The 26,405-nt window shown below is 30.4% G+C and overlaps 4 protein-coding genes across 4 annotated transcripts; 2 read left to right on the top strand and 2 right to left on the bottom strand.

Annotated features, from left to right (window-relative positions):
• Positions 1-5,307: 5,307 nt before the first annotated feature.
• Positions 5,308-8,931, top strand: LOC136998138 (chymotrypsin-1-like). The gene is made up of 5 exons (XM_067350494.1): positions 5,308-6,877; positions 7,194-7,353; positions 7,678-7,930; positions 8,154-8,291; positions 8,420-8,931. Exons 1-5 carry the CDS (start codon positions 6,760-6,762, stop codon positions 8,561-8,563), a joined length of 813 nt encoding a protein of 270 aa, XP_067206595.1. The 5' UTR covers positions 5,308-6,759; the 3' UTR covers positions 8,564-8,931.
• A 74-nt stretch (positions 8,932-9,005) lies between these two features.
• LOC105673951 (transmembrane protease serine 9) lies at positions 9,006-13,331 on the top strand. The gene is made up of 10 exons (XM_012369958.2): positions 9,006-9,072; positions 9,382-9,532; positions 9,645-9,909; positions 10,139-10,276; positions 10,584-10,727; positions 11,370-11,436; positions 11,671-11,821; positions 12,302-12,557; positions 12,682-12,822; positions 13,035-13,331. The coding sequence occupies exons 1-10, from the start codon at positions 9,021-9,023 to the stop codon at positions 13,173-13,175; spliced, it is 1,506 nt and encodes a 501-aa protein (XP_012225381.2). The 5' UTR covers positions 9,006-9,020; the 3' UTR covers positions 13,176-13,331.
• A 1,070-nt stretch (positions 13,332-14,401) lies between these two features.
• LOC136998139 (chymotrypsin-2-like) lies at positions 14,402-16,709 on the bottom strand. The gene is made up of 5 exons (XM_067350501.1): positions 16,583-16,709; positions 15,922-16,075; positions 15,345-15,603; positions 15,008-15,166; positions 14,402-14,700 (listed from the first exon to the last, which is right to left on the bottom strand). The coding sequence occupies exons 1-5, from the start codon at positions 16,632-16,634 to the stop codon at positions 14,560-14,562; spliced, it is 765 nt and encodes a 254-aa protein (XP_067206602.1). The 5' UTR covers positions 16,635-16,709; the 3' UTR covers positions 14,402-14,559.
• Positions 16,710-19,891: 3,182 nt separating this feature from the next.
• On the bottom strand, positions 19,892-24,805 carry LOC105673840 (transmembrane protease serine 9). Its single transcript, XM_012369781.2, has 10 exons — positions 24,715-24,805; positions 24,267-24,417; positions 23,745-24,006; positions 23,451-23,588; positions 22,619-22,767; positions 21,863-21,897; positions 21,485-21,635; positions 20,965-21,226; positions 20,471-20,608; positions 19,892-20,213 (listed from the first exon to the last, which is right to left on the bottom strand). The coding sequence occupies exons 1-10, from the start codon at positions 24,764-24,766 to the stop codon at positions 20,052-20,054; spliced, it is 1,500 nt and encodes a 499-aa protein (XP_012225204.2). The 5' UTR covers positions 24,767-24,805; the 3' UTR covers positions 19,892-20,051.
• Positions 24,806-26,405: the final 1,600 nt, after the last annotated feature.

Below are 26,405 nucleotides of genomic sequence, written 5' to 3'. Positions count from 1 at the left end.
AAAAGATCGGCCAACAAAAAATAATATCGACGCGGGTTGTAATAAAATATTTCAGCCGGCATATAACCAATTTCTTCCGAACAGGCCATTTGATTGACGACGTTAAACAAAAATTTTGTAGAAACACCTTACGATAATTTAGCTTAAACTTTTTCTTGCTAATCTTCTTGATTTATTTGTTATATATTATACGACAGCTGTAGGAAATTTTAAACTGTAATTATAATAATTAAAAATTGACAGACAACTCATTCATGTATACGCAAATTTAACCGATTATTGTTATTTTCTGGCGCGACACTGAGAAATATTTTTGCAAAATTAAAGCTAGATTCGTTAGTTCATTCGTAGGAGAAAGAGGCGAGCGTCTCGGCACGCGGGCAACCGCGTTGAAGGTCGGCTGTTCGCGCGCACCTACTCGCTGCATACCGCGCATAGCCTAAAGGATAATTATAGTTTCGCGATCGACTTAAAAATTTCCGAGATCCTTGCGCCGGCAGAATCGTTCCCCGCCGAAAAGTATCGCCGTTGCGCGGCACGGCGCGAGTGTGGGTGAGGTGCCCCGAAAGGGTGATGTGCCAGCGGCTGTGAGGAGAGAGTAGCAGCACGCCGGCGAGAGAGGCAGGGAGGGAGGGAGGGAAGGGTGCCAAAGTGAAGGGTTCGCCGAACAGAGATTAGCGGACTGCTGCGAGACTTTCGTGTTTCTTGGATCCCCGAACCCGTAGATCATGATAATTGTGAGAACAATTCATCGGGTAAATTTCACGCTAAGCGCTCCTCGATTCGTCGGCACGTAGATTCCCCGTGCCCGACCCGCTCCATTAATCACGATCTGCGATTTGCCGCTGCGACCCTTCCGGACAACGTCGATGCGCGTAAATACGTCCGCTCGTCCTTGAAGTCCGAAAGTTGGATGAGAAAGGACGGGTAGCTACAAGATCATTGCGTTAATTGGAAACTTAATAATCTATCCTCTTTTTTATCTAGTCACTTCTTAATTGCTGTTATTATGTAGTTTATCGTTTCGAAACATTATATCCGAAATGTGGTAATATCAATTTTAGGAAAATATACAATATATATATATATATATAAAATTTGAAACGAGATATTAATTTAATTCTTTACACTTTAACATTCGTGACGGACGTATGTCTTGTAGTACATTACGAAATTATAAAAGTAGTCCAATTGAACATCACCTCATTTAAATTAATGAAATACGGTAATACCATATTTGAAGGGGTAAATCGTGTTCCGGAGTATTATATTGAATACAGTGAATTGATCAAATATATACATATTAAACATATAATAATTTGTCGCTCTTACAACATCACGCATAGTGACGAGGAGCAGTCAGATACGTTCAATATTTACATTTAATGATATCAACAAATCATAGTGTTGTTTGCGTAATTGATACTCAAAACTGCTAATCCAGCAACATTAATTAATTGATGAAATCCGAAGAATGATCCATATTTACGTAAATAATAAACAGTCACAACATAATATATCACGATAGTACGCAAATGCATTAAAATTTATGTTGGTATAATAAGCCAGATATTATACTGACTATAATAACCAGTGTAAAGTCATTTTTTTATTGATTTTACGCAACACTTGAAGTGTTAAAGCAATTAAACGGACAAAGTATATAATTAGATTTATATATAATATTTTATTAATATTTTCTTTATCTTGTAATTTCAATTTAATTAAATTCATATTTATTTAATGTACTAATTTGCTTCATCTTTTTATGTCAAAATATTCCGGTTATAGTATTTTTAACATGATTTTTATTATTGTTAACGCAGAAGAAAGTTGCAAAAATTGTTTTTTATTAATAAAAAAAGCAAATAAACTCTCAAACAAACCTTAAATTCATAAAGAGCCGCACTGACGTCTTCTTCGCACTCAAATACTCAATTTACTGATACTTTCTTCGGCCGCTTATGGCGGAAATCACTTACGGACCGTAAACGGAGAAGAACTCGATGGTAATACGAGTTCGTACTAATAATAGGTTTATCGTAAGTCTAAAAGTAGCTTATACACTAATAATTATCATCGTGTGGCTAAAAATAATAGATATTAATGAACACATATCAACTCTCAATCTCGGGATTTCCCGCAAATCGTAAAGAGAAATAGAGTTCGTAGAATTCTCTCGTTATCAGGACGTGTCGCGTGCAATTTTGTTGTCCGTCACGAGACACGCGACGTGTCTCTTCAAGTATATAAGATATAAATTTGTACGTGATCAATTAATTTTTTATATTTCTCTCTTGAAATGACAGATAAGCTCTTTATCTAAATCAGAAACAAACTTTGATTAAGAATTATAAGATATGATCGACTTTAATGTCATTAATATTATCTTCTTAATATTCTGTGAAAAACTAATTCGAAAAATAATAACTATGAGTGCATTTTAATACACTAATAGATTTTATTTTACTTTTGGCACTTATAGTTTCCTTAAAATATTACATACTTTTTTAATGATTTGAAGAAAGGTAATAAAATTGTATTTTTTCACAATTGCGTACTGAACAATACTTCAGAGCAATAAGTTTTTATTGCGTCGTGCTATTTTCATTATTTCAGAATCATTTTTTAGCTTTGCGTGCCTATCGAATATTTTCACAAAGAATCTTTAGTCCTTTGTCGATCGTAACACGTAACATTTCGCCGATCGCGATCGTTCGATGACGTCGCGACGTGGATCGTGGGAGAAGCGTGCGAGAAACGCCGGCGGAGTCGATGCTCCGAGCGGTCTAAATGTAACCTTAAAACTTACAGTCCCGACGGCCAGAGGAATGTATAATTACGGGGCATAAAAGTAACTATCGCCCACTCAGAGGCACTCAACAGGAATAGGGTTCGCGCGCGCGCGCACATGGTGTTTTTCGGGGGTCGTTGCACCTACGACTCGCAAATTCCCATCGATCTCTCGTTCGGAACGAGAGATGTTCGGCAATTTTTTTCTTCAAACGGCGATTACGTGAAGAGTACGCCCGATCTGATCCTCCCGCCGTAAAATCGTAAGTATACGCCGTGCGGCAATCGAGTGGACATTGCGAAAAAGTCGGGGAAACGCACTGGCTGTTGTGCCGTTTCGAGGATTCCGGCGTGACTCGGGGATGGAGAAAACCTTGCGAATCGTTTCCGAAAGCGGTAATCTTTGAAATGATTTTCGTCACGGCGTGACGCTCGCGGGCGTTCTTTGCACCTTTTTCAGACGCGCTTAACGGGTTTTCTTGAACGTTGCAGCAAAGCTCGTTCCTGCTGGCGAGTGTACAAATTGCTTGCTGAATTTATTTGTTTATTTCAACACATATAATTCGCGAATAATTTATTAAAAAATACTGTCAGACAATTCGAGATTTGCGCGGATTACAATCAGCGTTTTCGCAACTTTTTAACGTCGCATAAGCTAATTTTCGGAGCTGGAAATGTGACACTGGCTATAGATATTCGTCGTTCACCGGCACTAGAACAATTTGCGTTAGCAACGCGATCAGATTAGATGCGGCATGCACGAAACACCATCTGTCATATCGGATTGTTAACTCAGTTATGGCTCACGCATATCAAATCGTTCAGGGCGCAGCTTAGCCCGGGCAGCACGATAATGCGATTTGGATATATAGAGAGTCCTGTGGGATATTAGCGGCATGAAGTCTTTTCCCCGGTGATACGATAAATGATATGCATATGTAAATATCGTGACCACGCATTGCGCACCGCCCTAACATGCAGAATAAACGTCTCACTAAAAAGCTATCGTGGAATCGAGTATCTACTCTTTGTCTAAAAAATTATTTACGTTGTATGAAATATAGATATAACGCACCGCTCTTTTAGAATAAATTGCGCACACCAATTATACCGATAACAATAATTACGATTTTATTACAGTTAAATAATTCTCAATACACATTTTATTGCAGAATGCAATAAAATTGTAAGCGGCAAATTCGATTTGCACTTGTTTAGTCGAACCGTCGAAATGATATCCGGCAACGCGACAAGAAATCCAAATGCGTCTAATTTTCTCTCACGGTCCCATCAACGATGCCAGGATGATCCCGTTAACAGGATCAAGACACGCGCTAGACGAAGGGTTCTTGTTATTCGCAATCGCCTTCGCGCCCGATCCTTGGGGACTACAGATCCCCCGTATTTATTCCCCGCTACGCTATGAGAATTGCATCCTAAATAGTAGGATGTTCATTTGTGGCCACAGAAATAAAAGGAATTATTTACTTCCGTTTTCGCGTAGTTTCGCAGAGAATAGCTTGTGCAATCACATTTTAGATCATATACACAGTTTTTAAAACAAATTTAGAACACGTTCGGTTTGATTTGTGATCTCGTTACGAAATCATTGATTTTATTGTAATCAAAGTAATGTGTGAGCACATAATTGCAAACTAAATATTTGAGGACAATTGAAAACTAAAATTTAATTTATATAAATTGAGAAAAGATTCTCGACGATGTTTTGTGACAGTTATACGAAGTTATAATTATACAGGATATACGATGAACTCAAATTGTCAAAGCTATTTCGCAATTCGCTCGTTCTTCTACATAGGCATCACGCTGAAGAGACTTTTACCTCTTCATCTCAAGCGCGCCTCTATCGTCAGACTAATGATTTGCAAACAGTGTCTTTCAGCTCGTTCCTCTTGTTACAAAGTTTTCATGTCATACATGAACAAGGCAGACATCTTGAGTATTCTGTGAGAAGACAAAAGTAAAGAAATCTTTAGCTACTACAGCCTGTATAAGCTTCGTTTATATTATTGTTCAAATTTGTATGCTTAAATGCTTTTTTAAATATTTCATTGCGAAAGTTATGGGAAATATAAAAACTGCTGTCTAGTACATGTTGTAAAACTTAAAATACATTGTATTTAAATTGAATATATACGCTCATTTAAATTCTATATTTACTATTTTTTTGTCAAAAATTTTTTTACTTTTATTTTATTTATTTTCATGAATATATCGTAAAATTTTTATTTTATAAAAAATATTTGTATTTTTACGATATATACAATTTGTATAATAAAAAAAACTAAATCAGAAAAGTTTACTTCTGCAGAAAGTATTATACTTTCGCACAGATTTGAATTTTTCAATAAAAAAACAGCCGATGTAATTTATACGGAACTAAGATACATTTTTCATTGTATTTCAAAACAACAAAAATAATTCATTCTCTACACTATTACAATATTGAATTTTTTTTAATATTATTTTAATTTCTATAAAAAACATTACGTATTACAATTTAAAATCTACAAAAGTAAATAATTACGCAATACTATAATTTTAATGAATTATGTTATTCTTTTTATCTTTGTTATATAACATTGTATAGTTGCACTACGATGGTGCCATCTCTTGGGAAGCTAAAATATTCTTTGTGCTACCATAAAGGATACGGTAACATGTTCAAAGGGAATATACCATAGAAAGGTTAAAAGTGGAAGAGAATTCCATCACTTTCCTTGTAAGTGAAGTTTGAATCTCCACTAAGGTTCGAGTCTCCGTATTATTCGGCTTATCAAATTCATAGATTTTATGGTTATACATGTTTAAAATACATATTAGGTATAATTTACATTTTATTCACACATAGGTCACGTCAGAGCTGGGTCAAATACATCATTAAGTATTTGAAATACAAAATATAAAATACTATCAATCTTCTATCGAATACAAAATATAAAATACTATCAATCTTCTATCAAAATACTAAGATTGACAGTATTTTGTATTTTGTATTTCAAATACTTTTTGCCCAGCCCTGGGTCACGTATAATTTATTCTAACTCTGCTTTCCAGATAACACGCAAGTTTTAAAGACATCTGAAAGACGTCCAAAAGATTTTTTTTCTAACATTTTTTGGACACCTTTCAGATGTCTAAGACTTGCGTATTGTCAGGGTTGTCATTCATTTTGACAGCCGAAACAATCTCAGGACATGAAATGTTAACTAAATAGATTATCATTGTAAACGTAGATAGTGTCAATCTCATCCATGATTCTTTAAATTAGATTAAATCTTCTAGATAAAATATTGGAAAAACCGTCTGGTGATGGCTTTAGATAAAAAATAACAAAGATATTTCAATCACGATGTTTGATAAATGATATAAGACTGTATTTGATGACATATTATTGTGTGATATAGAATGTTCAAGTGTTGAGATAAATAAATGCATAAATAATTAATCAATCTTGATAATTATGCACTAAATTACCATCAAAAACATATGGCGTTTTATAAACATTGACACAACATTCATTACGTTACACACGATTCACAATTATATCGAATTTTTACATAAAAAAAAGTTATGTATAGAAATCATATAGATTAAAAATAAAAATTACATTTAATTTCTAATAATAAAAAATTGCGCATATCTTTATATTAATTATTATAAAGAAATAAAAAATACATAAAATAAAATTTAAAAAGTAATTAGCTTGTTATAACAATATGTATTAAATTGTCATAAAACAAAGACAAGATACTTAGAGAGATAAGTAAACTGATAAAATTCTTTACACTTGAAATACGAATACGTATATATTTCCAATCATATTTGAAATCAAGATGCTTCGTTTGTAATTGGGTTGCATAAGTTTGAAAATAAAAATATCTCCTAGTTTTAACATTCCTTTATTTCGTGGATTGATCATACCATAGATAAAAGGATTATAAAATGCTGCTGATGAAGACACAGTTATTCATTGTGTTCAGCATATACCGAGAATCGAGCATGTATACGACAATTACGTTTCTTAATTTCTTTGTTATTACGTTGATATCGATTATTCATGGTAAGTAAGTCATTTTTTGTCACACTTTAAAAAAATTTTACTAATGACAAGTTAAATATTAGTTGAATTAATAAAAATATATAATTGATTAAAGAATAATTTTTTTCATCTACTATATCTGTATTTTGTAATTTTCAAAAATTTGATTGATTTAATGATATTCAGTAGTTTTGGAGCATTTTGTATTATATTTTATTGTATAAAATTCTAACTTGAACAAAATACTTTCTAACTAATTAAATTTTGCAACTATGTTACGCCAAATTATAACGTAATGTTTACATAAATTAAAGCATGTGAAGTTTTTGATAACAAGGTTTGCCAGTGGATACTCACGAGTATATCATCGGCGGTACTGATGCTCCGATCGGCAAGTATCCACATCACGTAGCCTTGAAATATCAGGGTGGGTTTGTCTGTGGAGGATCGATTATTAGCAAACGATATGTACTTACTGCAGCTCATTGCATTAAGAGGTAAACATTTCAATTTTTATGTTGACAATACAAAAGATTGCTATTATTGATTGGTTAATGGAAAATTCTGTTGTTTTATTTGCGCAAAAGTTTTATGCTGACTCTAACACACATAATGTAGTATCATATAATAATCTTCATTCTACGTTAATCACTTTCAATTTTCAATGCCATTTATGTCTTCGAAATTAGTATACGCTGTTAAAGGGTTGTAAATATTTTTATTTCCTTTGATATAATGATTTCAAGAATTTGTGAGTGGCATCGAGAGTTGAAGGATTAGAATTATCGTGGATTCTAATAAGAAAAATAATTTTTTAAAAGTGTTCCCGATCCCAAGAAAATTGAAGTCCACGCTGGTACAGTTTATTTAAACGAGACAGGTGACATCTATCACACAGAAAATGTGGTATGGCATTCCGCTTATGACAGCAGGATTCTTAATGACGACATCGGTCTCATTCGATTAAATCAGGATATTGTGTGGAGTGATGTCGTAAAACCCATTACGCTTGCACGGGAAGATTTCGCTGTCGAAAATTTCCCCTGTGTTCTGTCCGGTTGGGGCATAATTCAGGTATGGAAAATCAGTGTTAACTAAACTGCATTAAGAGTGATGCATGTGAATAAAATATGTTATCAAATAATTATTAATTATCAGAGAAAAAAAATCAATTAATGTTTTTTTTTTCTTTAGAATATATGTAATACTCTGTTCAAGTTAATTTATTGATCAATTTTTGAATAATATAATATATGTATTTTATTATATGTGGACATCAACATTTTGCACTTTCCAGCTTGAAGGGCCTACGCCTAATAGACTGCAAGAGATTGCTTTAAAAGTTTTCTCTCCCGTAAAATGTAAACTTTCGTCTTCGCTAGTAACCGATAATCATATATGCACTTTGACAAAAAAAGGCGAAGGAGTATGCTTTGTAAGTGCTTCGATATTATTGTTAAAAACATTTATAGTTTAAGATTATTGAAATTGGGAGAAAAATTAATTATAAATTTATTTAAAATAATTAATTTACTTATTTAATGATTGTTTACAATGTCGCAGGGTGATTCAGGCAGTGCTCTCGTTGCTAACGGTATTCAAATTGGAATTGTATCTTTCGTTACTCCATGTGCTTTAGGAGTTCCTGATAAATTTATTAAAGTATCTGCATATCAAGATTGGATCAAGAAACATGGTGGTTCTTAATAACTCAAGTCAAAAAAATAAAATACTCTATGCTCTATTGCAAATAAATATCAACGTATAATGTAAAATGTATGTTATATATATTGATAAACATGTATTTTTATTTCTTATATGTATTTTATTTTATGTATTATATTTCCTTGTTCTTTAGCTAATTGAATAAAAATTTTGCAGTATGATTTTTAGATTATACCGAATCTATCATACATACGTACTTGAGATAAGAATTTCACGAAATTTTTGAATACAATACACAGATATAAAATTCGGCTTAATCGCTTGTTATTATTATAGTTATCGAAGTAATTAATGGTTTAATGATTAGATGTACGGAAAGATCCATTTTTATCTATTGTACATGTATACATCCCCAAATTTATTCCTTTGTAGTGGGCTACTTATACGGCGTATATATACCGAAAGAAAGTTTCATTATTGTCAGTACGAACGTTTCACGATGCACGCGTTCTTTGCTCTTGTAGTCGCCTGCTTAGCAGTAGCCGTTCACGGTAAGTGAAAATCAATATTATTAATTTCAAATAACATCACGCGAAGATTTTGTTTAATTTTTTTGCGCTATAAATTACAAATGGCAAAAAATAAAGATGGTATAAGCTCGTTAACAGAATTTCTAATACAACAATTATATAATAACAATAAATGTGTGACAAAGATCCACATTTGCTATTATTTATTAAAAGCTTATTAAAAGCTTTTTATTCCAAAAGCCATTGTAGCACATACAAACATACCAATCTAATTTTATATATTTTGTTTTATTTTATGCATGTAATGCATAAATGTTTATGCTTATACAGGCTTTCCAAATTCTCACATTGTTGGTGGAAAGGATGCCCCGGTCGGCAAATATCCGCATCAAGTATCTTTGAGAAGATACGGATCTCACTCCTGCGGTGGATCCATCATTAATAAGCGCACTGTTCTCACCGCCGCTCATTGTGTCGTAAAGTACTCATCTTGTCCTTATCACATTCTTTGAAAGAAAAATATTAAAAATAATTAATTTAATATCTGAAAGATATGAAAAATAATCAACAGCTAAAATATGTTTATTTGACAGCTATGTCGGCTCCCCGAGCGAATTGCAATCACTAACTATCCACGCCGGAACTAATCTATTAAGCGAAACCGGTGTCGTTTACAAAGCAGAGCAAGCCATCGTGCATGAGGATTTCGATTCTTCCGCATTAGTTAATGACGTCGGTTTACTTATTCTGTCAAATCTCGTTGAATACACCAGCTTGATCAAGCCCATACCACTCGCAACTACTGACGTCGCTCCTCCCGGTCATTCCTGCAGTTTGTCTGGATGGGGAAGAACCTCGGTAAGCGACAAATTGAACAAAGATTATTTAGTCCAATAGAAACGATTTCGGCTTTACTTAATTATTTATCGAACTAAATTTATTAAGAATTTTAGAAATAGAAAAATTTCTACTTTAGACGACTCGTTACTTTCTTTAAGGTGACATTTGCAGTAAAAAATTCTTACCTTATAATTAAATACTTTTTAGACCGAGTGAATTTATTGCGTAACTTATTATTGATTTTTAGTTAGGTGGTTTGGTTCCTGACAATTTACAAGAAATCGAGTTGAACGTTTACGACCAAGAAAAATGCAAACAATCACATTGGAGGGTGCAATCTTCTCACATTTGCACACTCACTAAAGCAGGCGAAGGCGCGTGCCATGTAAGTATTAGTTTCATTATTCATTATCTAAATCTATCTATCTATGTTTTTGTTGCACAGGAAACATACAATAGATAAAAAACATATGTACTCTTATTTTTTTTATCCATCATAAATCTATTCATTTATTGAATTAAATAAATCAAAAGACATTACGAAAACATGTAATTTAAAACTGAAATAAGCAATGTCATGTTTTCAGGTTATTATGACATTAATTGTATATGATGAGTGAATTAATTTTGATGAAGTATATGATTTTGATTTGTTAGTAAGTAGTTAACCGTTGTTTTTACTATATTTTTAGGGTGATTCTGGCAGTGCTCTTCTTGCTGAGGGTGTTCAGATCGGTATTGTCTCTTTTGGTGAACCATGTGCACGTGGGGCTCCCGATGTATTCACTAGGGTGGCCGCTTTCCAGGATTGGCTTAAAAAACACGTTGCTGACGCATAAAACAACAAAACGAAATGTTACATGCACATTTTGTTATTATTTTCAAGCAATAAATATATCACAAAATTGATAATATAACTAATAATTGTATGTAATTATGAAAACATTTCTGGCCCATGCATGTTTTTGTTTAATTAAAAAATTATTTGTTATTCATGGACAAAATTTTATTTTTTATGCATTATCCATTATTTTTAAGGTTGCTGAACTCATTACGCTTTTAACGTCGTTTATGTTATAAGGTTGAGATACAGTGCTATTGTTAGAGATACGTTATCAATCAATTGACATTATCATAGAATGTATTGTAGATACAATAAGTGATAAATACATTTTTGAGAATAAGTTCTCTATCAGATAAATAAATAATTTTTAATTTTCTTAATAAAAATCACGATAATGAAAGAATAGGAAGTTTAATTAAAATTATCACTGAATTATTGATCTACATTACGCAAGTAACGCGAAATAACGATAATGAATGAACATTTCATCATTGTCAGATATCGTCGATTATCGCATTGTGCAAAATTAAAAAGTGCGATAAATATGTGATTTATATATGTATATCTTTATCGCAAGTATCTCAGAAACATATATAAACCTATGAACGCATCTTTGCATCAGTTAGTGTGAACAAATCTGCAGTCAATCATGTATGCATACGTTTGTCTTATCTTTATTGCACTAGCATGTGCCACTCAAGGTATATAAGTTTACAAATCATATAAATATTTGACATAAGAAGGAAGAGAGAGAGAGAGAGAGAGCGCGCGCGCGTGTGTGTGTGTGTGAGAAAACAACATAGATATCTTATCCAAAAAGTGGTGTTTTCTAATGTATACATATTATTTATTTATAATTATTAAGATTATATGTGTACAGTGCTATAGAGTGATCATATTAATATTAATATAATTAATTTGTTTTTGGCATTAAGGAGCTCCGTCTCCTAATATCGTCGGTGGCAGAGATGCTCCTAATGGCAAATACCCGTATCAAATATCGCTGAGATATTTCGGCTCACACTCATGCGGTGGATCCATTCTTAATGCTCGTAACGTATTAACCGCAGCACATTGTGTCGTAGGGTATGTTAAATTTTATTTCAATAATTTTAACGAATTACCATTGGAATTTTATTTTTAATCGATTTAACATGGCATACGAGCATCAAAGCAGTTTTGTTTTTAATAGATGATTGCGCATCATATGTTATGAGTGATAAAACAAAACTTTTTTACGATTCTTTTTTTTTTTAAATTTTTTTTATACGTTTCGCGACCTGTAAAAAAATTATAAATAGAAATAGAAAAAATATTTTACTGGATTTTCAGTTTCATAATTATTATGTTAATTAATTAATTATCTATGATATTAATATATGTATTGTATTATTTTTTTATACTAAGTTTTGTAGTTATGCAATTTTAGATATGCACTATTTTGATCCTAATAATTTAATGTTAACAATAGTTTTATGAAATTTCTCTAATTAAAATATTTTAATATTAATCGAACACAATATAATTATAATTGTAACAAACATTTATATTTTCTTGAATTATCAGAAGAGAAAGTACGTTGCAATATCTGACGGTCCACGCCGGCACAAACCGCCAAAATGAAACAGGAGATGTTTATCAAGTAGTGAATGTTACAGTCCACAAAGATTACAGTTCTAGTCGGTTTATTAATGACATTGCCCTAGTTCACCTTAAAACATCTATCAAATATAATAAAAAAGTGCAACCAATAAAACTTGCGACGATTGATAAAGATCTTGAAAACAAACCTTGCACATTATCAGGCTGGGGAAGTACTAGGGTAATACTGAATTTATAACACATTATTGTGCATATAAAAAAATTTCTCTTGTATATAAGGAATTGAAAAAGAACAGTTGGCTGAATTTTTGTCAAACGACAATGTATTTATCTTCTTTTTTTAGCTTGGTGGCAACGTTCCGAACAATTTACAAGAAATTGACTTGTTAGTTTGTCCCTTAGCTAAGTGCAAAGCCATGCACACAACGCAAGTGATCGATAGCAATATTTGCACTTTAACAAAAGCAGGACAAGGAGCGTGCCATGTAAGTGACAAAAATTGCAGTATTTATTATAATTTAAAAAATTAATATTCAAAATATCGAAGATTGCAATATTATAAATGTCTAATTATATGTTTAAATTGAAACTATCTCAATGATGAAATGAATATAAACATACTTTACACTAATATGTAAATAATTTATCATTCTCATAGTATTGATTTCTTATTATCGTTAATTTTATTGCTGTTCAGGGTGATTCTGGTGGACCTTTAGTATCAAACCAAACTCAAATTGGAATTGTTTCCTGGGGTAGGCCATGCGCAGTTGGATATCCAGACGTATACACAAGAGTTACTAGTTTTGTGCCATGGATCAATACAAATTTGAAATAATAAATTATTTTATTTATTCATTAAATACGGCGCTGCTTACATGCGCGCTAATTACATGCTACTTTTAATTTAATCAGAGCATAGCTCATTAAAATAATTTTTTTTAAATGTATTAGGCATTTTTATTTATTTAATAAACTATCAATGGAAATAACATTAATAGAGTAATTAATTTATTTATTTTTTGCGATATCTTAATATTTTTCAACGATTTAATTTAATTTAACCAACCATATCTTGGTTAAAAAAAGTCGTAGAAAAATGAAAAAACGCATTTTGTGTGTGTGCCGATAAAATATTGTAGTTTTTGGCAAATGTTATAAATTTCTGGAAAAACATTTTTTTATTGAGCTGCAGTATTGAAAGTACGTAATTTTAAGAACAAAACAATGTATTCTTTTCTCGAGTTTAAGATTGTAAAAATAAAAAATGTTTAAAAAGACTGAAAGCACATGAAAGTACAAATTTCAAAATTTTAATTGCTTTTTTAATATTTTATCTACTATGATATTTCACCAAGTTACAGTAGTTTGAAAGTTGCTAACTTTTAAGTGCCTAAACATCTCGATACAGAAGAGCAGCGCGAAATGCTTGAGAGCGTCTTTAATGCACGTTATGCAGTTGGCGACGCCATTAATACGCGCGAATGCTTATTGTCAATGTCAGCCATTCGGCCGCACTGCTCTGCCGCGTCGAAACATTCAAGCGCTTAAAATTAAAATATTGTCAAACCGCTGTAACTTGGCAAAAAATTATCATAGATAAAAAATTTAAAAAACATTTGAAAGTTTAAAGTTTGTACTTTTATGAGGGTTTAGTCGTTTTCTAAAAATTTTTCATTTTTCCGGTTCTGAGCTCGAAAGAACATACTATTTTGTTCAAATTATGTACTTTTATCACCCTGCAGCTTGATAAGAATTTTTGTCGCAAAATTTATGAGAAGTGTCAAAAACTACATTTCACTTACAATAACGTTTTTTTAAATTTTTCGAGTCTGCTCGCGATCTATAAATTTCCGCAAATTATGGCGAATGATTAATCGAACATTACGAACCATTGTATAATTTACTTGAGAAATATTCGTATACAATACAATATATGTTTCAGTCATTTGCATTCTTCGAGTTTCTGTTATTCATACGTGATACGGATTGTCAAATTGTCACACAGAAAGAACACTTTTGCTGAAAGATCTAAAATTTCTGCCAATAAATAATGCTTAATAATAAAAATTCAAAGTATGCATATAATAATTTAAAGTATGCATATTTTATTGCAGGATTCTGAATATAAGCATAAATGTGGACTAAAAATTAACAGGAAATTTATACACAAAAAATTAACGAATATTATTCGATTGAGCGGCGCTTTTAATGTGACGTTATCAGATTCCTGTATGGTATTCAATCCATGTTCTATAGTGAAATATTTTGGTAGAAACGTCTGGAAAGTTAGCACCACATCTCGAGTAGGATACAATACCAACTAGGATGCCGTCAGCGACGACTGGATTACCGCGTTCACTCTGTCGAATCAGTTTATTTAACATATATGTTTGCTCAAAAGTTTTTTTATCTCGATATACACTACTAATTTTTTCGGACTTACTAATCTCTTGTTTTATATTGTTAATCTTAGCCTACATAGTATTAAAATATTTTTGTGAAAAAACTTTTATCAAAAACGACTAATTCCAAAAAGAAATTTTAATTTTCGTTTTCTAATATCTATCTGTGAATAAAGAGAAAATGATTGCAAACTACATTCTTAACAAACTCCTTTTGCAACGCGTTATAGAAATATTAAACACAATTTATCTTGCAATTACTTACGGTACACATTCCTTCCACGTACTTTGTAAAAGTACAAATGTGGGTTTTCTTGATAAATTCGTACAAAAACAATTCTCTGCATCTCTCACGAGAAATTTCTTTAACTATAATCTCTTGCAAATGATTAAAGGCCGAATAAGATATAAGCCTGGTAGATTTCTGAAAAGAGATTTATATATAATATATGTATACAGCATAGATTAAGCTGTCCTTAAATTATTCATAAATTTTTGTTAAAAGAACTCTGAATCTTGTTATAATCTTACGACTAAATTTGTCAAACCTTATATTTTTTAGATTTTATATATGATACGACATGATAATCTTTTACATTTACCTCGTGTTGTCCCCAACCAGTAATTACGAGAGGATAATTGTCGTAATCACGGTCGACGGTTGCTAGGGCAATAGGTTGGATATTTGAATCGTTGAACTTGATATCTTCTGATAATTGAATTAAACCAATATCATGAAGAATTATTTTTTCATTGTAACCAGCGTGCACTATGATATCTACCGCACGAATCGTTACAGAAGATTCATTGAGGTAGTTGCTTCCCATGCCGACGTAAACATTATACGGATTATCGATGTGGCTGATAATCAATACAGATAATATTCATTTTGCAAGTATTTTACTTGAAAAACGTTATATAATAAATAATATAAATGTCTAAAATTAAAAGAATTGTACCTAATTATATTAAACGAGTTGGCTGCAACTTTAAATTGTATACCGAAAATGATGTTCTACGTTTTCTTAAATTTTGCTTTTTATTTTTTAAATTAAATAAATAATTTTTTTTATTTGCTTTATAAAATAAGCTAAATAATAATAATAATAATTTTCTCCTTTTTCAGATTACTTGAACCAAAACTAAACAGTTATTAAAAATTTGAAAAAATATACATACTTGACAATACATCCTGCAGTAGTGATGATATAACGATTATTTATGATAGCCCCACTACAAAAATGTGCGCCATATTTATCTCTCAATGATACTTGATAAGGGTATAAGCCATCCGGAGCGTCAACGCCGTTGAGGAATAACGCACTTGGCAAACCTATCGATTGAAAATATAAAATACTTTAATTTTATTTTTACATAGCAGTGCGTTGCCAAATTTTCACACTTGATTATAAAATAAACCGTTCATTTTGAAATCGGTATCCTGTTCGAAAGTATAATAAACATTAAATGAATTTAAAGACATAAGTATGTTCACTTCAGCAAATAACATCTCACACTTCCATCAGCTTGAAAATAATACGTAAGATATTAAATAAATAATTTATCAGATCACCGTAATATTAATATTAATATTATAAAAATGGAAGTTAAAAAAAAATCAAAAGAATATTTGATACATTCAAAATAATACATTTTTAAATTCACTGGAAACATGTTATATGCGCAATAAAAATATATATTACGTACTACGTAATTGAGTATACAATAAACAATATTTGCTTGACTACTATGTAATGTATCAAACTTTTAGTTGTTTTTTTCATTAATAAGATGTTTTATATAAAAAAGGTATATATTTTATATATAAATATACACTTACTTTGAGCGCTGAGCGCTATATACGCGATTATAAAACCAGTGACAGCATTCATAGCGATAAGTATTGTGGCACATAGCACATGCTATCTTTGATTTATATAAGTATCCTCATTGATTAGCAGTGTTTATCTGAACAAATGAGTGAGATATTGTGTGAACATACTAATTGTGTATCAAATTGTATTAATACTAGAACAATACAAGCGCGCGCTACGCGCGCGCACTTATTATTATAATTTAATAATTATAAAATCTAAATATTTAAAAAAAACTTTTTAAATTTTAAATAACCGCCAAAATAACTTTTGCTCTCAAACTATCAAACTGCCAGAATAATCAAGATAACAATCAGCGTCGCAAAAAAGCGTCAACAATACTTTCGATACATTCGAGTATCGATTTTTCATGCCTTTTTTAAGAGTGGATTCAAGTAAATGATTTTTTTGATTGCAAGTAAATATTCACTTGAATCAAGTAAATATTTTTTTTATTCAAGTAAATGAATTTTTTTATTGAAATAAATATTTATTAGAATCAAGTAAATATTTATTAGAATCAAGTAAATATTTACTAGAATCAAGTAAATATTTATTAGAATCAAGTAAATATTTATTAAAATCGAGTAAATATTTATTAGAATCAAGTAAATGATTTTTTTTATTTAAGTAAATATATATTATAGAATCAAGTAAATATTTATTAGAATCAAGAAAATGATTTTTTTATTTAAGTAAATATTTATTAGAAATTACCAAATATTTGGTAATGAGGACGGAGTGATTTGGTAATTATTACCAAATATTTGATAATGAGGACGGAGTGATTTGGTAATTATTACCAAATATTTGGTAATGAGGACGGAGTGATTTGGTAATTATTACCAAATATTTGGTAATGAGGACGGAGTGATTTGGTAATTATTACCAAATATTTGGTAATAAGGACGGAGTGATTTGGTAATTATTACCAAATATTTGGTAATGAGGACGGAGTGATTTGGTAATTATTACCAAATATTTGGTAATAAGGACGGAGTGATTTGGTAATTATTACAAAATATTTGGTAATGAGGACGGAGTGATTTGGTAATTATTACCAAATATTTGGTAATAAGGACGGAGTGATTTGGTAATTATTACCAAATATTTGGTAATGAGGACGATGCGATTTGGTAATTATTACCAAATATTTGGTAATGAGGACGATGCGATTTGGTAATTATTACCAAATATTTGGTAATGAGGACGGAGTGATTTGGTAATTATTACCAAATATTTGGTAATGAGGACGATGCGATTTGGTAATTATTACCAAATATTTGGTAATGAGGACGATGCGATTTGGTAATTATTACCAAATATTTGGTAATGAGGACGATGCGATTTAGTAATTATTACCAAATATTTGGTAATTAGGACAAAGTGATTTAGTAATTATAAAATTATGGTTGGATCTACCACAATGGATTATGGTCGATCCAACTATAAAATTATGGTTGGATCTACCACAATAGAGATTATGTTATTATAAATCATTTTGTCCTAATTACCAAATATTTGGTAATGGGAACTAAATAATTTCGTATTAATTACCAAATATTTGGTAATGGGAACTAAATCATTTCGTCCTAAGTACCAAATATTTGGTAATGGGAACTAAATAATTTCGTATTAATTACCAAATATTTGGTAATGGGAACTAAATCATTTCGTCCTCATTACCAAATATTTGGTAATGGGAACTAAAAAATTTCGTTTTAATTACCAAATATTTGGTAATGGGAACTAAAAAATTTCGTCCTCATTACCAAATATTTGGTAATGGGAACTAAATCATTTCGTCTTAATTATCAAATATTTGGTAATGGGAACTAAATCATTTCGTCCTGATTACCAAATATTTGGTAATGGGAACTATAAAATTATGGTTGGATCTACCACATTGGATTATGGTCGATCCAACTATAAAATTATGGTTGGATCTACCACAATGGATTATGGTCGATCCAACTATAAAATTATGGTTGGATCTACCACAATGGATTATGGTCGATCCAACTATAAAATTATGGTTGGATCTACCACAATGGATTATGTTCGATCCAACTATAAAATTATGGTTGGATCTACCACAACGGATTATGGTCGATCCAACTATAAAATTATGGTTGAGTCTACCACAAAATATATATATCTAAATAATTTTGCAAAAAAATTTATAATTAACGTCCTAATTTTTTACATATTTTTAAACTTTTTTTTTATTTGAATACAACTTGACAGCTTGAGGAAATGTAAACAGTTGTCATAGAAACATTTATAAATTGCTAATCAATATTGCCTTGACCACCATTTAAATATAAACTGTCAAAATATATTTTTTGCACATGATCAATATTGCCTTAACAACCATTTAAATATAAACTGTCAAAATATATTTTTCGCATATGACATTGAGATAACCAATCAGCGTCGCGATAAAACTGCAACAATACACTTCGATACTTTCGAGATTTCGATACATTCGACTATCGACTTCTCATGCCTTTTTTAAGAGTGGATATTGCTATTTTTTAAATTAGCTACAATAATAACAAACACCTGTTTGATATATTTATATAAATTTTGTTAAAGTTTAAAATAGTATAAAGTTATATTGTAATTATAATTTATTAGAGACTATGATTCATAAATTTCTATACATATTTTGATATTAATTTGTGTAAAATTTTGATTGTTATAACTATATTTGTTATAATTATAATATTTTTTGAGATATAAAAAAATCATAGTTATAGATTTTCTATCATTCTTAAAACAACAAACAACTTTATATAAAGTAATATAATGCTTTAAATTTGGATTATTATTAGGCTTACTTAATCAGTTCTTCGATAATCAGCTAAGAATTGAATTATTTGTGAACTCTTGAATATATATATGAGAATTATTTATTCAGGATGCAGTTAAACAAACTATACGTGTAGTGCTTTAGCAAATTAAGTATATTTGAATCAAACTTATTAAATACTTTTACATACTTGCACGCGGCTTACTTTCTCTATATCCAACAACATAACCAGAGAGAGAGAGAAAAAAAAGCGATCTAGAGTCATAGAAAACATAAAACATAGTAATGGAATGACATTATTCTTAACATGAACAATTACGAAAATTGCCGATGCACAATGTTATCTTTATCACTCAAAATAAATAAGCGAGAAAATAAATGAAGAATATACGGACAATATTTCATAGCAAATATAAATAATCATTACATGTTATACATTCAGTTATTGATTTATTTCACAGAAATAAGCGGCTATATTATTTTTTATATAATAGATATTTTTTTTATTTTATCATCAGAAATAATATTATGTTTGGATTATCGTGTAAAAACAATATATGAAAGATTTTAGGAATTTTTGCAACATTAAGACAACACACATCATATGAATGTACACTAAATTATTTTATTTCATTGTTGATGTCGGAAACATGCTCGTTCAGCCAACTGTTGAAAGAGTATACCCTTGTGTATACGTCAGGATATCCCTCAGCGCATGGTCGAACAAATGAGGCGAGACCGATTTGAATACCATTGGCAACAAGGGGACTACCAGAATCACCCTACAAAAAATATGTTAGAAACGACAGCACAGACTTATAATTAACTATTTTTAATCTGTATCAAAAAATGTAGGAAATTTGATAGAAAACTCCCAAGAGTAAAAATATAACAAGCAGAGTGAGGTAGTATTGAATAATTATTGAATAAAAATTTAGAATCTTACAAAACTATATTAATAAAGTTATCAAGAACTGCGCAAGTGTCTCGTAAATTGAATTAATTATTAATTCACGTATGATTAATTATTAATACTTACATGGCATGCTCCTTGCCCACGTTCTGAAAATGCACAAATGTGGCCAGATTGTACATTCCAGAATGCTAATTTGCATTTCCTTTGCGAATAAACTTTTAAGTTGAGTTTTTGAAGTTCATTAGGCACTTTGCCTAAAAACTGAAGAAAATATATATTATATATAGAAGTAGAAATTACACATGACATAAAATCAAAAAATATAAATGTGTGGTTTGATAAAATATCATATTGCAAATATTGTATATTATTGCGATGTGTGTATTTCTCCGAAAATACAAAACTTTTCTTGTGTTAGAGTGACATAAATATTTTTTAAAAAGATTTATTTTAGCACGTGGCTTTAAATCGCACAATTAGTTGTACATTAATTTGATTTTTGCTTAAAATAATATTTTGTGCACGTATAAAAAATATAAAAATAATATTTTTTTAAATATAAAAACAAATTTTTATGTATTATGAGCAAAGATAATATTTTATTCGTCACTTCTTACCTCCAGTGTTCCCCATCCAGTCAGGATACAAGGATCGCCAGTTAGAATAGAATTAGTGGATGCAACAGAAATCGGCTGTACCACATCATTGTACACTATATCCGTTTTCAAATGGAGTAAGCCAATATCGTTGTGAATTAACAATAGACTAAACTTAGGATGCATAATGGCATTGTCAACATTGTAAACATAACCAGTTTCATTTAAAAAGTTCGTGCCAGCATGAACTGTTACGTCTTTGAGATCATCGGGATCAGTAAAGCTGTAGAAATTAATTATAAACTATAATTATTCGAATGTTTCAATTTAATAACCTAATAACAATTATTGATAAGTGAAAAATGTAAGACACAAAGTCAGACACAAGAAACGGTACGTTCAGATGCTTAAAGATTTACGGAAAATTATAAGATTGAAACATTTATAGAAATTTGAATAACCAAATATTGAAAGACTCAAGTAGCAAAGAATTCTAAAATCTCATTTTACGATTTGCACAAGACGAGAACATAATACGTACCTCATAAGGCAATGAGCTGCGGTAAGAACATAGCGTTTAGCGATGATAGATCCGCCGCAGAAATGGCTATTCTGATTTCTCAAAGACACCATATAAGGATATCCGCCGATTTCAGCGTCAGTTCCACCGACGATGAAACCGTTTGGCCTAGCTTCAAGTCAAAAACAAAGAAAAGCGTATATTGCATATTATAATGTCTAAACTGTTGATTTTTCAATATGCAATAATGCAAATGCACGATTGATAATAAGATGGATAACAGGGTTTTTCATGCTAAATAAATATATGTGCAAAATAATACACAATAATACTTTACACAATACTCACATAATAATTGCATTATTATATAAATTTTATTATAAATATGTTTTTACTTACCATGGCCGATTGTTATTAAGCAAGTACTCAATAGACTGAATAACAGATACATTGTGAAAGGATAGCTACTTTATGTGCAAAGAGAAAAGTACTTGATAGATAGCTATATATACCTGACTGGATGATGAATGTGAGAATATATGTATGGAACTATTAAAATGTGAGAAGAAGATTTTAAGATTCGGATAAATTTGATAAGATATCTGATACAAATTTTGATAAACCATAAATGTCATATACCATTTATAGCGATATATTCAGAAGTTTGATACATAAAATGTAAAATATATAAACATAAACATTTTTTAAGCTTATTAAAATTTACAATATAATGAACATTTCATGTCTATCCTTACTTCGATTCTTTCTTGTTCTTTTTCCATTTATATTTTAAAAGCTTTTCTCTTGTCAAGTTTGCTTCAGACATATATAACAATACGTAATAATATCACTTATCGCTAAATTTATGAATTTTGTATATTACGATAATATATCGATGATCTGTTGTTGAATAAAAATTATGATTATTATATAGATAAAAATAATGATTTACGAATAAAGCTATTCTTAACCTGCATTAATATCTTTAAAAAACAAAGATATTTTATCTGAAGAATTATTTGCACCGACAATTTATTTAAATAATAAAAAGACGCAATATAATTTTAAAAAATAACTTGCGCAAATCGTATTTTATCAAAATCAGAAATTACATAAAATAAAATAAAATTTTAATAAATGAATAAAATAATCTGCTATTTTTCCAAATTTGCGTTGATCCATGACAGAAAATTGGCCACTCTCGTGTATACATCTGGATATCCAATTCCGCAGAGTCGACCCCAATTCAAAGTAACAATTCCAACTTGAGTTTTGTTGTATACTAAAGGTGCACCATAATCAAACTAATATAACAAAAAAATTAATGTTAATAAACATTATGACAATGATAAATTGCTTGTATATATTAAATGTAAAACATTATTATAATAATTTCATGATTGAGATAAAGATTTAATTGATATGCGGCTTCTGATACTGTAAGTTTTAATACTTTTAATGTTGTCAATTATAATATTCTAATAATATAATATTTCATACACTCAAAAAAATGATCTTGCAATAATAGTTAAAATTTTCTAGGTGTAAAAAATTAACTAAAACAGATAAATGATTAGCAACTGTTGTGATATTGCATATGTAATTACTTAATCAGTTTAGATGACAGAAACAGAATATATATCTGTATTGTTTGTGAACTTTAAAAAGAAAGTTTCTCTAAAGCGCCTATCTATATAAGATCAATCACGTGTTAGATCATGCAATGAATAACATTTAGCAATGGTACCTAAATTTTTCAGAAGCTATTGCTGGAACATTACTGCTATAAATTCTATATGTGACAAACAATGTTTTCACAGATACGAAAAATAGCGATACATTCTTGTTGCGATATCTAGAAATCTAACTACATTAGTGAAATATTTTTTTGAGTGTAATATTTTAATTATATTATAATTTAATTTAATTACAATAAAAATGTATTTTTTAAATTTAAATACTAATATTAACAATGTTATTTACATACATAACACGTTCCTTCTCCTCGCTTGGTTAAAGTGCAAATATGGTTTTCCGTTAATTCTGAATACGTAGCCTTGCACTTAGTTTGGGAATAAATTGTTAAGTTGATTTCTTGTAAGTTGTTTGATGTGCCGCCACCCAGCTAAAAAAAATAATAGTATTATTATTTGTCAAGAATTTTTAAGAATATTTGTCAAGAATTTCTTAAGATAAATTTTTACTTACAATTTGTTATATGCAAAAAGAATTTTCTTATTCGCATAGCAAATTTTGTAAACATTTTTTAAGCTTGACTTACTTTAATACTTCCCCATCCTGACAATGTGCAAGTCTTGTTTTCAAGAACTGTGTCATTTATCTGTGTCGCAAGTTTTATTGGCTGTACTTTTGTGGTATATCGAATAGGAGTTTTAATATGTAGTAGGGCGATGTCATTAACAAGTCGAATATTATTGTAATCTTCATTGATAGTAACATTTGCTATTTCGTAAACATCTCCTGTTTCATTTTGAAAGTTTGTGCCGACATGAACCTTTAATGATGGTAATACACCTATTTTACTAGTAACAGGATAAAATATATAAGTTTGTGATGAATTACATAACATTATTTATATTTATAATTTTTTATCAGAAAAAACATTTTAAGATATTAGAAAAAGTGAAAATCTTATTTTTGTAGTTTTAATTTTATTACATCATAACATATAACCATTTAATACAAAGCTTTTTATATCGCATCTATGACATGCTAAAGAATTAGTTAAAAATTAAATTTCATTAATAATTCACTGAAATGATTTAAATAATGTTTAACATACTCATTGATACAATGGGCTGAAGTTAATATGTTACGATTATCAATGATAGATCCACTGCATACGTATGTGTTGTAAATTCTCAGCGATACTTGATACGGATATTTACCGGTGGGTGCATCTTTGCCGCCAACAATTTGTGGAGACAAAGCTCCTTATTGGCAGAAACACAAATTAATTATATTAATGTTAATATGATCATTGTAACATTGTACACATATATACTTTTAATAATTTACATTATTTATATTCGAATAATATTATTAATATTTATATTTATAAAGTCAGAGAATTTTTGCTAAATATTGTATAAAAGAAAGCATGATATTATCAACTTTATATATATATATGTATTAAAAACAGTTTGTTTTATCAAAAAGACGTATATTATGAATTCTTTTTCTCTCGCTCTTTCATCAGAAAATATTTATAATGATTTGTGAATTTATACCTTCCGTAGCGTATGCCAAAACTATGAATACAAGATAAGCGAGTGCGCTCATAATTGAATATGGATTTGTTGATACTGACTGAAACGATCATTCTTATAAGTTTATATACGCTTTGAGATACTTGTGCGCGCGCGCGCGCGCGTGTGTGTGTGTGTGTGTGTGTGTGTGTGTGTGTGCGTGTGTGCAACAAAGATATATACAAATCACGTGTTTGTCACATTTTTAAACTTTTCTCAAGACAACTATCATATCTGATAATCTGATAAAATGCAATCACTACTACTATTTTAGAGTTAATATAGATTATTGAAACAATGTGATAAATTTAACCTCCATATTTTTTACAAATTTTTCTTTTTAAAAAGATTACATATTATGTTCATTTATCTTTGAGATTAAACTTGAATTTTTTACGCTACTGCTAATGCCAGTGGTAAACGCTGTTTATCATGAAATGTGATGTTGGTTTTAAAGTCAAGTAACTCGGCCTAAAGAAATTGTAGAAAAATTTAAAAAAACGTTATTGTAAGTAAAATGTTGTAATTTTCAACATTTTTCATAAATTTTGCAAGAAAATTTTTTTATTAACTACAAAACAATGTATTCATTCTTTGAACTCAGAAGTGTAAAGATAAAAAATTTTCAAAAATGGCCTAAAACGCATAAAAATATAAGTTGTAACCATTGTTTTTTTAATTTTTTGTCTATGATGACTTTTTGCGGAGTTACAGTGGTTTGTCAATCTTGTTTGCCCACCCAAAGTTTTATCATTATCTTTGTCATCAATAAACTGCAATTTAGCTTTCAAAGCAGAAGTTCCAAAGAGTTTATCGATAGCAAAGAATTAAAAAAAAAACATAAGAAGTAATAATAGTATATTGTGTATCAAGTGCGGGAAGTTGGCAATTGCCCACGAGTGGGTAGGGAGGGGAGAATGGTCGCACGAGCCGAAGGCGAGTGCGACCATTCCCTCCCTACCCACGAGTTGGCAATTGCCATCCCGCACTTGATACATATGCTATTTTGTAGTACACGTGCGTCGAAAGTAGCCTATTGTAGTATAAGTGCGGGGTAAGTGTAATGATAAGACGCTTTTTACCTTACCAGTTTCTTACATGTGTCACTGCGTGTTGGGCGCAATTGAGATTAGACTTTGGGACAGGGAAGAAGTAATGGCTATTTATTTTCTATCGCGCTGCAAGATGGCGTTGCTTTGTAATGAAATAATAAGTGAAGCGTGCGGTAATAAAGCGGAAGCGTGCGGTAATAAACCGGAAGCGTGCGGTAATAAGTTTGAAGCGTGCGGTAATATGTTGCGTGTGAAATTGGCTACTTTCCGCACGTAAAGCATGCGCGTAATAGGCTACTTTCGACGCACGTGTACTACAAAAAGTTTTAAAATCCTACTTATCCGAAAACCCTAATCGAAAATCCTACCTAATAGAAATTCTATCTAACAGAAAAACCTACCTAATAAAAAATTCTATACTTAGGAGTTCGCACCGTAAACCGTAAATCAATAAGGTTTCATGAGATTGAAATTTTCGCGGAACCGTTTGGGAATTTTTCGCGAGATGCTTAGCGCAGAGCTCAACTCAGTTATCGCTATTTGCATTTGAAATTTGAGAGGAAGTTTTTCGCAGGATGTTTTAGCGCAGAGCTCGCGCGGACTCGGTTACTGCTATTTGCA

Source organism: Linepithema humile, chromosome 2, assembly GCF_040581485.1.
Source record: "Linepithema humile isolate Giens D197 chromosome 2, Lhum_UNIL_v1.0, whole genome shotgun sequence".
Taxonomy (NCBI): Eukaryota; Metazoa; Arthropoda; class Insecta; order Hymenoptera; family Formicidae; genus Linepithema; species Linepithema humile.
Note: the sequence above shows the minus strand (reverse complement) of the source record. Positions and strands in the feature narration are given on the sequence as shown.